We start from the raw sequence: 13,534 nt of genomic DNA, 5'->3' as shown, positions 1-13,534 counted from the left end.
TACATACTAATCACGTGTGGACTCACGTGTGTCCTTCCTGCGTAATTATGAGATATCATGCGCGTCCCGCGTCACCCACACTCTGTTGAGTTATGGCTGTCCTTCGAAATGAAGATATTGTCTTTTGAGTGTATCTTTACCTAGGAGATAGTATCGAAATAGTTCAAAATCGGGGGTGTTACTAACGATGTCTTACTAAAGTGGTCTCCTTTCACTCACTAGATTGACCAAGTATTAATGTGTACGCTCAGAGTTTACTGCCAATACATATAGAAGTACCTGCATCCGCACATGACATCCTACCACCCTGCCTGCGTTGCAGCACATCATAAGCAGGCTCAGGCAAGAGGAGCCCACTCACCAGCAGCACAGAAAGCATCGAGATATGCGAGCGAACCATCCGGCTGGTCCATCCGCACACCTTGCACTACGCCTTTCACATTAGAATTAAATCCATAACGGTAAAATAATTCAGCCATCCTCGCAGCGCGGATCAAATACAAATCAGTGAAAGAGAAATCATGAGCCTCCTCTCGAAAGGTTTGCCAGAAGAGGCTCTCGAGTTCACGGTAGCGATCGTAGTAGTGCCATTCTTCTGAATCCATCCGGCCCAAAAAATTCTCAAGCCCGTATAGGGCGAAGCCGAACGGCAGAATCCTTGATTCAGCCCGGTCGACAATCCCTGTGATATTTCCGGTTTTAGGATTGACGAGGAGATTCATCCCGTTAAGGTCACCGTGGCTAAGAACAAAGGGGAGGGCTTTTGAGAAGAGAGACAGGAGCTCCTTGCGGACCCTTTCTAGGCTCGGTGCAAAGCGAGATGGCAGGTTTCGAGCAAGGAGGTCAAAACTTGATTGAAACTCCATAAGCAATGTTGCAGTTGCATCTGAGCATGGCCGTAGGTCATTGTTCCATGACTGTGTAAAGAACCTGTTCTAAATGTTAGTTCTTACAAATGAAGCAAAATCTTTGCTAGGCGTACCTTGCAAAGTCCTTGATAGCGTTACGCTGTCGGGACATGTCGTCTGGAAGAATGCGCGCCATTATGTGAGCAGTCCCAGGAAGATGCTCCATCTCGTAGATATAGACTGGCCGCGAATCGCCCATGGTACCGAGATACTTGCAGCTAGCCACAAATTCGGGATGGATTGCTTTGGCAAGGGAAATGTTGCCCATGTCAATGGTAGAGTTCTCATCTCGGAACTGGAAGAGCTTGGACTTGTTGGGCCCCACTGTCACGGTATAGCTGCACACTCCTTGCATCTGTAAAGCAGTGGACACAGCACCAGCGTGAGAAATGGCGTATTCATCGCAATGCTGTCTTGTGACAGTAGTGTTCGAGTTGAAGAATTCATCAATTGCGCCGTCAGGACTGTAAAGAACATAAGTCGTCATTGTCGTGAAGTAGGACCGCCCAGGAGAGAACCTTGAGATAATGTAAAGAGAAGTGAGAACTGAGTGGACTGCTACAGACAACCTAGGTAAGACTCACCGCCATTTAATACTGTCAGCGATCCTACCTCAAAACCCCCCTGTTGCTGCACCACCGGAAGAGGGGTTTAAATGCTTCAGCCAGCTGCCTGTCCTATTTTGAACAATGGAAATCAAAGTGATCGTCTTGCCCGTTGGTATCGGCAATTTTCCCGCACTCCAGCGCCGCTCGCACGATTCTCACGTCTCAAGAGATGATATACGGGAAAGCTTGGCAAAGGCAATGAAAGGTGGAATTACTAAACAATCTATGAAACTGATCGAAGCTGTGTGGAGAATAATTGTAACGTTGGAAAAATGCTGACAAGAGAGAAGGATGTGAAAAGCTGACGGTGATTAATATAAAGATCTCATTTTCTACGTGGCCTCCACTAAATGGAATCGGCTGTTTATTGAGCGTTATCCAAAGTCTTGGGGTAGCGGCAAATATCGAGAAAATCTCATAGATGCTGGGCTTTTTTTCTGAAAAAAAGACTCCACGGCCGAAAGAATTCCAGGGGGAAACTCACGTTTGACATAAAATGTGAAAGAGACAGCTAAAAACGCTTCGGGATGTGGTGACTGTAGGCACTCATAAAACAAGGGAAACTGTTAGAGAACAAGGAACAGTCTCTACAGGAGGGGCCCTACCGGCAGCTCATCCACGGTGCTCAACTTACCGCAGACGAGTGATTCTGTCAAACAGAAGCAGAAGGGGCCAGGAAAGGTCTAACAAGTCATGGATACAGAACAACTATTATAACTATGAGTATGGTGTAACTGCTGGAAGCAGTAGAAGAAGGTCACTTTGGTCAGAGCGACTCATTTTCGAATGCAGGAAGCAGGAAGACATGTATTGATAGTTGAAGGCTGCATAGCTGCTAGTAGGGCGGCTGGGACAGACTATGAATCAATCAATCAATCAATCAACCACGAACTTGATCCTCGGGGCGCTATTGGTCCCAGGGAGAATCAGCTGGATCCTGGAATCGTCGCAGTGTTGGACAATCTCCACCAGGTTCCACGTTTACTGCCGAAAAAACGAGCAAACTGGCACGCAGAAACGCACATGTCTATCAACCAAGCAGTAACCTCATTAGGCATGGCCATCAACATGCCCAATTGTCTAATTACAGCAATACGATCCCGACCACGAATTGAATTTGAGCGATGGCAGGATTAGGTGCAACTTGCAATGGCCAGTTTCGGAAGCCGATCACTCTGTGGACCTTTCTACTAATCGTGAGCATTACTCTCTGCTTTCTACCACTCTCTACTTCGGATTTAGAAGAAGACTTTACGAAGCACTGACATAATGATACATCACTGGAAGTAAAAAGCGTAGGACGTGAACACAGAACTGCGACGTCAATCAATCTCTGAATTTCTAGCTTTGATGAGAATAAATTGGCGATGAGATATTGTACTCCATGTGGGAACTAAGTCCATCCTGAATACCGAGTCAAATCACAGAGTCAACAACTTGGGAATTAGAGTTCTAGATCGTAGGATACCTTGCAGTTTGCTGCTCTCACATTAACACAGCGAAAGTGTCTAGATGTACCTAAACGCTCCCCTATGTAGTGCTTGGTCCCGTTTCCCATCTCTCTTTGATTGCTATGTGTAGCCCCCGATCGCTAGCACAAAGGGGCTTCTGAGAGCAGGAAGCATCGCGAGGCAGGACAATCAAGAAAATCTATTTTCGGCAAGAAAACTCCTGCAGTAGCACCCATCAAAAAGAACGGCGGGAAGCCCCTTGGATTCAGTAAATTAGTAGCAAAAACTGAGCCCTAGCCTTCGATTTTGGAGGACGTAAGCGTTATCGGAGGCAGGTTTGTGTAGTAACCGAGACCTACTAGGTGTGGAAGGGACGTGAGAACACGTTGTCTATCTGCGATCCCAGGAACCCCCACTAGAGCGGGCTATTGTAACATCGGAGGGGTGCAGTACAAAAGTTCTTTATGTATCAATTGATTATGAATACGCTGGAAGTGGGTCGCTCAAGAGCTGCTCCGGACGCGCCGCGCCGCAGGAGCACTCTGGAAGCACTCCGGGTACTCTCAGATTACTCCGGGAATGCTCCAGGAGTACTCTGTCTACTCCCGGATTACTCCAAGAGTATTCCAGGAGTGCTCTAGAGTACTCCGACTACTCCCGGATTGCTCCAGGGCTCGCCCCGGCTACTCCAAGATTGCTCCGGGAGTGCTCCGGTATTGCTTACGAGGCAGCCGGGACTAAACTAGCATAGAGACCAGGAGGCGATCGCTCCCCGAATTGATAGCCTAAGCGTCATCTTTGCTAAAGCATAAGTAGAAGATTAAGCGCTGAATCAAGGCTGAATGAAGAGTTGTAGATTATGGGTCAGCATAGGAGTGGCTAGAAAGCCCTCGTGTCCTGGCTTTGTAATAACTACGCTTGCTTATATTGATGGATTTTTGAATATATCTGGGGCTTGCTCATATTAGTGCACTGCTCATCAGCGCCCCCCATAGGATGCTAACTAGACCTCATTAGTGTTCTCCCTCGACAAATTACAGAGTTCATAGAGCCAGCCACTTTCAGTGCTCCCCGAGCAGTTTGAATGCATCGATTAGAATTTTTTGTTGTGCCCGGGGACCAAGTACGTATAAGATTATTCAAGAAAGGAAGGGAAAGAGGACCAGTAACCGTTGTCCAAAGCAAGGTAGCGAATGAACACATTGCCTCAGTGTCCTGGAGAAAACGGTATTTAATTATTGCTATTTAACTAGGTCATTCGAATGATAAATTTCTTCTTTCGCTTGAGATAACAGGTGAACTAAGCATGGCTATCAGTCAAAGCACACATCTTTTAGATTTCCCTTCTTTTTGTGCTCCAATACACTTGGAGGGAGCCCTTAGTCCGACCAGGGAATTTCCGTGAGAATTCCCGATAGATTGCGGACCAAGGGAGATTGTCTTCGACTCTGAGCTTTAACAGAAGGGCGAATTCATCCGGAGACCATGGTAAACCTTTCCTTGTAGGAGGTTCATGGCGCATAGATGTATGCTTGGTAACTGAGTCTGGACGACGGGAATAAGAATGATTCCTGCCTTGTGCACGGCCGGTGCTACCATTGTAATCACGTGTTGCATGAGTTCTGTCCGCGGTGATGGCCATTTGTAACTCATAATTCTCTAGTGCAACCGTATCTCGCACTGAAACACCTGGTTCCCAAGTGGCCTCAGACTCTTCGTAGCCCTTCCACTTAACGAGGTATGAGACGGAACCATGCGCGCCTTTTCTATGCGCGAGGATCTCTTCGATTTCGTACTCAAGCTGATCATCGTCTTGTTGATCTTTGTCTTCGACCAGTGGTGATTCTCTGTGGTGCTGCGGTCCACACTCTAATTCACGGTAGGGAGACTGATCGAAGGAACGCACGCTCTCGGCAATTGAGCTTTGGTGCATAGGACCGGACTTTGTACTAGGATCACAGCCTGTTCCACAATTTGATAGAGACTTGGTGCCCGGGCTACTAGGCTGAGCAAGACATTGAGATAGGGCGCTCTCAAACAACCAGGAAACGAACTGCAACCGATCCTGCAATGACATTGCGAAGAATTGAGTACGAAAAGCGGAAAAAGTGGGGCTATGAGCCTCCCGCCTGCGAGGGCTGGTTTCCCGTAAGAGAACCCGACTAGAGCCATTTCCTATGAGTCTCTTTCGGATATAACAGCGCTTCGTCACTGAAGTGGTGTGTTTATTCAAAGTCGCAGAGCTTCCTGGGGTATGTTGTCTGAGTTGCGGGGCAGGAAGTACAGTGTCGAAGGTCGAATCTTGTGGAGACGAGCTGTCCGTAGTGTTTGCAAGATTAAGCTCCTGACAGGGTGAAGCCTCACTGGCAAATTCAAAACTTGAAGCTGGGTTGTCATTCAAAATTGCAGGATCGATGTGTGCGGTGGTATCTTCGATTTCTGTTGTTTGGACGGTTTCCTCGGGATAGGAAGTTAGGTCGCCGTGCTCCACGGTGACAGTTCGCTGCGAAGTTCCGAACTCGGACAGGGTGGTCGACTGAGACCGCAACTTAGTTTCAGCATTCAAGCACACTTCTTCTGGTGGGCGGGCAGGAAGAGGATGTCGTCGAGCTTTGTCGGCATAACTCTGCGCCTTTGGTGGATTATCATAAGATAAAGCAGTTGGAGTGGCTGTCATAGAGATGGGGCTTGGGTAACGACAAAGTTTCGCAGTCATATTCAGGGCTTCTGGTTTGTCATGAAAAGGGTTCCAGGGACGAAAGGAGTCCAGACGATAGCTTGCACTAGTCATCTTGGGAGAATTGGACGGCTGGTCTCGGGGATGGGTGATTCTGGGCACGTGTGCAACAGGGGACGGGAGGGGGAAGAGTGGCATGGAGATGAGGGGTTCGAGGAGCGAGGGAAGGGGGGGTATGTGATGGTGATTTGAGTATGCCAGGAGCAGGAGGATGAAAGTCCTTATATAGGTAGAGCTATGGTAGAGGAACCCGCAGCTTGACCGCTGGTCCAATCAGATCCTTGAAGCTCGCCCAATCCATTGAAGGGGCTCGGCAGCAACTGTACAGTGGCAGATAATTTTTAGTCACTGGAAGAGTTTTTGCGATACCTCCGACCATTCAATTCTGAAGAATGTACCTGGGAGTCGTTATTCTGATCGTCATGCGCTACGTAGAAATAGCCTAATCGGATCAGGACCAGTATCCTGTGGTTCATGTGGCAATCCACTTCTGGCCCTATGATTAGCGAGAGTCAGTGCTTGAAGCTAGGATTGAATGCGGTATTTTCGCCATTGGCTCAAATGGTGAGTCTATCGTTTCGAGAGCGCATCAACGGGGCGAGATAGCTTCGGAGAGACCGACGATGACGACAAATGGCTGCCAATGAGGTTGAGAATCAAGGCAGTAGGGGGCGTAAGCGGGAAATTTTGAGGCTGTACAGTGCAGACTGAACTCTGGAAAGGCGAATAAGCCAAAGACACCTTGCGCGCTGATCTGGTACCAAGTAGAGAAGGCCAATATAATGGTGCAAGATCGAGATTCTAACGAGACGACGCGTTCATAGCCGTTGTATGCAATGGAAGGATAGTCGGCCGTGGATGATAATCTCTTTCATCCCAAATTATGGCCTTTAGCCGTACAGTAGTACAAGTTCAAACTGTGTTAAGACCAACGCCGCAACGCCAGTCACCGCGGCTTGACCGTCGGTTCAAGCGGCATCTCCGGCGAGGTAGAGGGGTCAGAGCGTCAAGTGGAGATATAAGACGCATAGACTTTTGGGGGCTCAAAGGAAAAGGGGGTAGGGAAAACAAAGGGGAAAAGAAGAGAAAGTGCGTGGTTGAGTCGAGAGGACGGAGACCGATATTTTATAGATGGACGGCAGAGCTGGGGCGGTAAAAGCGGCCACAGATCGCACTAAACCCAAACTGGTCCCGGGTGCGGGCGCTATCCCCAGTATAGCAGGGGGCAAGCGGAATCCGGCAAGCGGTCAGAGGCGGCAGGGCGACGGTTCAATGGGAGCCAGATGCTGCGCCCCGCTAACCGTCACATCGTATACGCGATATATATATAATCCTTTATCTAAGTATATAACTACTTTAAAATATATCTTTCGTTACCTTAAGGGGTCTAAGGACCTATATATTATCTACTTATACTTACTAAGTAGCCTATTCGGCTTTATCAATATAGATTAGGCTAGTAAGTATACTAATTCCTATATATCTATATCCGGCCTTATATTTAAGCTTATAAATAGCCCTATTACTTAGGCTTCCAAAAAGCAGACCTATGTTGTAAGGGCAATTCCTAAAGGGGAATAGTCCGAGAGGGGGACTGGGTCGTATACGAGTCATGAGAAGAGACGGTAGGGATTAGGAAGTGATACGTAGGGGAAAGGATATCTTATGAGCTACAGAGTGCGTCAACGTATGTATCGGCAGAAGACAACTCTGACTCTTGATTCCCTCTAAACTATCCTCCTCGGATTATTTATCTTGGGGGGAATCTGCGAGTCCTTCGAAGTCATGACGTTCTTGACTTACGGCAGGCTAGAGCCCACGTGACCCATCCTGGGTGTCCTCACGTTCAGTTTGCCAAGTCCCCGACCGAGCGTACCCGAGCTCCCAGCACTTAATAAGACTGCACTGATTTCTCTTCTTACATATGTAGCTCTCTCGTCTACGGAAAGCGAATATATTATAGCCTTCCTAGCTATATAGGAAGTTATATAGTTATATCTCTTTTTAAATAAGCTTAGTCCCGGCTTCGAAGACCTACTAGACCGGCCTACTTTAATCTATAAGGATAACTAAGGTACTATCTTTCTTACTAAGAGCCATAACTTACATCAACTTACGAAGTATATTGATATTAAGTATCATTATATTCGTGACTAGGTAGCTAGAGGCGTATATAAATTCGTCAAAGTTACGTCCTCCAAATAGGCCGCTAATAGTCTTACTAAACCACTATAACGAGTTTAATTCGAGCGCTTCTTGACCCTTCTAGGCATGAAGAAACTACCTTCATAAGCGTCTCGACACAAACAAAACTCGTTCGTTATTTTAATAATATACAATAGTTTCATTTCAGTTTTGCAGTGAGATTACGACAGAGTCGCGATTCAGGGGGTATTTATATAGCATGTGATACTGCCGACTTACCGTAGTCCATAGCCTAGATAGAATCTCTCCCTAGTAGCAATCTCACTCCTTATCCCTCTCACACATCGTGCAGCTGCCCCTACCGTAGCTGCATCCCATCACCTGATAGTTAGGTCTAAGCCTCTCAATAATGTTCTAGGAAAGTCCATTTGCTATTTGACTAATATCTGTTTGTGGTTACTTAAGCCAGACTGTAAGCAGGCTCTGTAACTAACTAACAACAATATATTAAAACTACATGTATGGCTGTCCCCTTAAAGTACCGTACAAAGACTTCGTGTCCGAGGTGGCCAATTAGCCAGCTGCAAATGCCGAACCTCCAAATACACCCATCAAAGATTGGAACTGAGCCCATCGAACTCGACGAGCCTAACAGCCTTCATGAACGTTGACTGACATATGTTCCAGATGCACGAGGAGCTCAAAAGAGACATTCATGAGATAGTTGCTTAAATCCAGAGGCAGGGCATTTTTGTCCTTTTCTTGTCCGTTTAGTCACGTAGAGGCAATTTGCATGATAAGAAAGGCGATCTCTTCCAAACATCGAGTACACCTGAATTTGCGACACAGAGTAAGGTGCCTGGGCCTCGCTTTGGCCTTTATAGATCCAAAATGCTTCCACAACAAATTATTGAAAATTGACAACGGCGTTTCTGGAAACACCGGCGCTAAGGGTTGCGTTAGGTAGCTTGATATCTCGAGACAGAACCGGAGCCACCGCCAGCTGGTACACTTTCCAACCTGTTCGAACGTGGGTATTACTACAAGACCGGCCCGCCTCATCGATCTATGAGACCCAATAACTTCAACAACCCTCCCATCCCAAAAAGGCGATCACATGTGCCTAGTCAAATTGAGTGGATGCATTAACTGATGAGTCGATATGGCTCTCGTTAAGCACCGTTGAGACAACGCCAACTCTATCGGCCATCAAAATCTGAACGCCTGCCGCTTGTTGTATCTGAAATAATTTCGTTAGCTGTTGGATTCGCTTATGTACGCCTTAAATTACTTGTCAGACAGCCAGATTCACTTGTTGCTGGCCCTATTACTCACCCTCACATTTTCTGGAACATTGTTTAAGGAGCCATAAGACCCGCAAACAAACCCTGTTTGTCTCACATAGCCCACAAGTCTCGGACATAGAAGTAATATGTCGGAAGCAAAGACAATACCGGCCAAATTCCACCGTTTGGAAAACCTGACTGCAGCTTGGAGACTGCAAGCTCTCATTTCCAAATCACTAGCCGGAAGCTTTCCGGCATTGGTGATGAACATGACCGGATATCTTTTCTGTTTGAGGGCCAAAAGGATACAAATTTCCGGTGTGAAGGAGGAAAGTATTATTTTTCGTCCTCGAGCATTTTGGAAGATTTGATCTAGTATTCGATCAACGAATTCATTGATCTCAAGCCCAATCGGGGCTAAACCGGCTTCAATCGCTTCGTGGAATCTCGGATATTCTTGTTCGGGTAAGTTCAAGCCACAGGTCAGGAAAACTGGATATTGGACTGAGAGACATACTTATCTCAACATTGAAGTTAATAGAGTCTGGCAGCTTCACGAGTAGCTCTTTTAGCGTGGTGAAAGGGCCTTGAATGAAAGATCCTCTCGTGTTTGGCTTGAAACCTTTAATTTTGACGTCAACAGTATATCTCATCCTATCGAGAACTTGATCGGTCTCTTGTATATGGGTTGTCGTCAATGAGCGTGATCGATGTCTGTATCTGACCTGGTGTTCTGGGCTGCACTTTGTACTACCGTCTCCATGTCTCCACTGTGAATGTTCTCTCGGGAATTGAAGTTTGCTAGCGTGCATAAACTTCCATAGTGAGCCTTGAGAACCCCTAGTCGTACTTAGGATGCTTACCTGTTCGAAAGTAAGATCATGGATGGGTACATCAGTACCTGACTCGCTTAACGAGAAGTCATGGAATATGACGGGTACAAAATCTCGAGTAAGCTGCACATCTGTTACATATTAGCGAATACAAGATTGTGTCATACTATTCTCATGTTGTTTTACCGAACTGTTTAACGTTAGGCAAGCACACAAGTTAAGCACAGGATAAGTCTCACCTCAACAAATGATGCTCCTTGTTTTGTGGCCGAAAGCATGGACTATTCAATGATTAGTGACGTTGGGTACAGATTTGTGGGAGGAGGCTTATTCAACCTCAATTGTGTTCTCTCCAAGTTGAAGATAGCTCCAATCTGCAGTATTTTGACCAGAGCCTATAGCAATCTCGGTCAGCCAGAAGGTCATAACATACAACGGCCAGTTTCATTACCTCTGTGACCAACAAGTTGTGTTTCTTGCTTTGGGAAGTAATTGTCAATAGGTGGTGGTGTTTTCGGGTCCATGGGCTGTTTCGCAATCAAGAAGGTAAACGTCACAGTTCCTAGGAAGTCAGAAGTCTCCTTTGCCAAAATAGGAATGGTACGTCCCCTGGAAAGGCTTTCGCGGTTTGGTCCAAAGTAATCTTCTTCACTCCGAAGTAGGGTCGCAGCACTGCCAATTAGATCGCCTTTCCCGCATGACGAGCCTTGGCGATAAAATTTGAAGACCAGGTGGGCTTCGTTTGAATTGTGCATAGGGAATATAAATGGTTCGTTTACCATATCACTCATGATTGGTAAGCGAATCAGTTGGCTAACGGTACTCCCCACTGATACAGACATGTCAAGCGGTGGTAATACACCGGTGAGAATCTTGTCCTTTGAGGAACTATTCCTGAGATCGACGCCCTTCCCCTGTTTTCCACTCTGCAAAACACCAATATTGACAATTGCGTGATCAGAAGTGACAGAAACGCCAAGCCCCGCGTGATGGACAGGTGGCAAGGGCATGATAGCAGGGTCGCCAGTCATTTGAGATTTGTCCCATGATTTAAGAAGTTCCGCCAAGGAAAAATGACCCCTCAAGGCTGCATGTTCTATGGCATACCAGCCACGGTAATCAGGTATGTGCTGGCTCGCCCCAGCTTGCAAGAGGAGCTCGGCGGCTTTCCTGTGACCCTTTATGCAAGCAATGGTTAAAGCAGACCAACCGCAAGGTAACTGGGGATCGTCTATATTTGTCTTGTTGTCGACCTCTAGTAGGGTTCCGAGATAATCATCCCGTCCAATCTCAGCTGCGACATAAATTGGGCTTTCTTCATGAGCGAGGCCCCATGGGAAAAAAAGCCGGAACTTTCCAAGCAGAACAACTATGTCGTCAAACTGATACCGGATCGCAACGTTGAGGAGGCTTTGCATGTGACCCATGATCTTGAAGCCGAGCTGCCCACTCAATTGACCTTCAACCTCCAAGGTGTTAAAGAATATCTTTGCAACAGCCATGTGATTCTCAGCCACCGCATAATGGAATGGTGTATATCCACGAGAATCCAAAGACAGGATGAGCTTTGATGCTTGTCCTTGATCTTGTACTTGATCGAGGATCTTTTGGCACACAGTATCGAGGCCGCATAACGCACTGTAATGAAGCGGCAAGCGGCCAAGTTCATCCACAGCCAAAATGATGTTTTTCTGGCCGCGGCTCACAAGGTCAACAGCGAGACCAACCGTACTTTCTCGAGTCCCATCACGGCAGGTCTCACAAAGAGACTGTCTGTTTTGAATATGTTCCAGGCGATCATGAAACAAGTTTTCTTCGCCCACCCTGGTGATCATGCGGTTCAGGAGATTATGGTCTGCCATTAATCCGTTCGCCGGAAAGGCTTTTGATAACAAGTACTGAATTGAACCTCCAGCGTGGTGAGTTATTGAGAGCTCCAGAAGATAGTCGAGAATTGCCTCAGAATTTGACGCAAGAGCATCGTTCACCTGGTAGAGTGCAAGAGATGTTGCTAGTATCGAAGGCTCGTCATTTCGAATGGCACATTCTAGAGCGAGTATTTCCTTTGCAAAAGGAACAGGTTGGCCGGAGGTCGGCTCGGAAATAATCGGGTTGACAGATGCTCGCGTTTCACAACGAGCGCAAAAAGCACCTGCCAAGATACTTTCCAGATTTCGATTCAATTTCCAAAGATTCTCCTGAAAATGAACCTTCAACTCCATCCATCGGGATTTATACATCTGATGGAGCTTTGTCGGAGGAGCACAGCGGCTCTCAATTTTTCTGTATATCCTGTCGACAGCTTGTTCATTCACCAGGAGAAACGACTGTAATTTCATAAAATCTTTGCTTAAATTCTCAAGTTCGCAGGATTTCTTTTTGTTGCAGAATATCGAATAATGGAATCGTATTGGGTCGTGCACTCGTTCAAGTCCATATTTCCTGGTGAGCTCCGCCTGCACTTGAAGATGAAACTTGCATTGCTGTTGTAGAAAATCACTCAATCTATCAACGCTTGTGCTGATAGTCGTGTATAATTCTGAACATCATGTTAGCAAACCTTCTTGCGTTTGGAGATGGTAGCTGACAAACCTGAGAAATCAGGTTGCTTATTTTCGGTTACAGATTCCACCAAGATTGCTCTTAAAGAGATCTTCAATGAATTGTAGGGAACATAGAACAATGCCCATTCCGGCACCATATGCTGAGGCAGGTCCAAACCGAATCGCATCGTGTAATTCGTGCGTACTCGAACAAAGTCAACGGGTGACGGAAGAAAGGAAACTCTGACCTGCACTTTCGATTTTGTGGCTCGATGGGTTTGATGGGGGACGCGCGTGCGTCGCAGGTTAGGCATCAATGCGTAGCAAATTGGGCGTCTGGTGGATCACATGCGTCCCTCTTTTTACCCCTCCTCCCCACCCCACAAGGCGATCACATTTACGCAGCGTACTGTACGGAGTAAAATGCGACACCCAGGCTTATGGTGGACGGGAAGATAAGCAGAAGAAAATACGGCGGAATCGAATAGGTTCCTTGAACAAAGGTTTAATTATATCTACTGGGAGTCTGGTGGGAAAGAGCAAGTCTGAAAGTCCTAAGCAGAGTGGAGAAAGGTACACGAGCGGAAGAACGCCAGACAGGGAGCGCGTGCTTACAGGTCATGATCGTGGGCAAGGATTCGGTGACAATAAGATCGAATTAGCCAGGACAGCCTGTACGAACGTTAATCCCCGGCCGAGCCTGCCGCCCTAAAACACATAGTAAATGCGATATTTTACAACTTGATATTTCAGCAACCAAGACCTAGTAAAGTGTCTAACGGTATCACAGTGCTCACTATCTCATAGTAAAGTGTTTTTTAGGTCGAGAAGTACTTAAGGGATGCCAGTGTAGATATACCCCTTCGAATCACTCGATCGGAACGTAATTTGGGTAATGCAGGTAAATAATCAGTTAATCTCTATATATATGTTAAGCTAAGCTACTTCTTGGGTTAAAAAATACTATCATGCTAAAAGATCAAGTAGAAGAAACTTCTTGTTGTTGATATACAGTGACCTGGA

At 46.6% G+C, this 13,534-nt stretch overlaps 4 protein-coding genes across 4 annotated transcripts; all 4 read right to left on the bottom strand.

Annotated features, from left to right (window-relative positions):
* Window positions 1–338: 338 nt before the first annotated feature.
* Window positions 339–1,395, bottom strand: N7539_008506 (uncharacterized protein; the record flags this gene model as incomplete). Its single annotated transcript, XM_056938101.1, has 2 exons — window positions 339–930; window positions 983–1,395. 2 exons carry the CDS (start codon window positions 1,393–1,395, stop codon window positions 339–341), a joined length of 1,005 nt encoding a protein of 334 aa, XP_056786483.1.
* A 2,905-nt stretch (window positions 1,396–4,300) lies between these two features.
* On the bottom strand, window positions 4,301–5,758 carry N7539_008505 (uncharacterized protein; the record flags this gene model as incomplete). Its single annotated transcript, XM_056938100.1, has 1 exon — window positions 4,301–5,758. The coding sequence occupies one exon, from the start codon at window positions 5,756–5,758 to the stop codon at window positions 4,301–4,303; it is 1,458 nt and encodes a 485-aa protein (XP_056786482.1).
* A 3,214-nt stretch (window positions 5,759–8,972) lies between these two features.
* On the bottom strand, window positions 8,973–9,788 carry N7539_008504 (uncharacterized protein; the record flags this gene model as incomplete). The annotated part of the gene is made up of 4 exons (XM_056938099.1): window positions 8,973–9,089; window positions 9,185–9,329; window positions 9,405–9,591; window positions 9,653–9,788. 4 exons carry the CDS (start codon window positions 9,786–9,788, stop codon window positions 8,973–8,975), a joined length of 585 nt encoding a protein of 194 aa, XP_056786481.1.
* A 352-nt stretch (window positions 9,789–10,140) lies between these two features.
* N7539_008503 (ankyrin repeat domain-containing protein) lies at window positions 10,141–12,208 on the bottom strand (the record flags this gene model as incomplete). The annotated part of the gene is made up of 4 exons (XM_056938098.1): window positions 10,141–10,158; window positions 10,208–10,249; window positions 10,305–10,342; window positions 10,402–12,208. The coding sequence occupies 4 exons, from the start codon at window positions 12,206–12,208 to the stop codon at window positions 10,141–10,143; spliced, it is 1,905 nt and encodes a 634-aa protein (XP_056786480.1).
* Between the last annotated feature and the right edge of the window lie 1,326 nt (window positions 12,209–13,534).

Source organism: Penicillium diatomitis (assembly GCF_028827545.1).
Source record: "Penicillium diatomitis strain IBT 30728 chromosome Unknown utg000013l_segment0_segment0, whole genome shotgun sequence".
In the NCBI taxonomy this organism is placed as follows: domain Eukaryota; kingdom Fungi; phylum Ascomycota; class Eurotiomycetes; order Eurotiales; family Aspergillaceae; genus Penicillium; species Penicillium diatomitis.
Note: the sequence above shows the minus strand (reverse complement) of the source record. Positions and strands in the feature narration are given on the sequence as shown.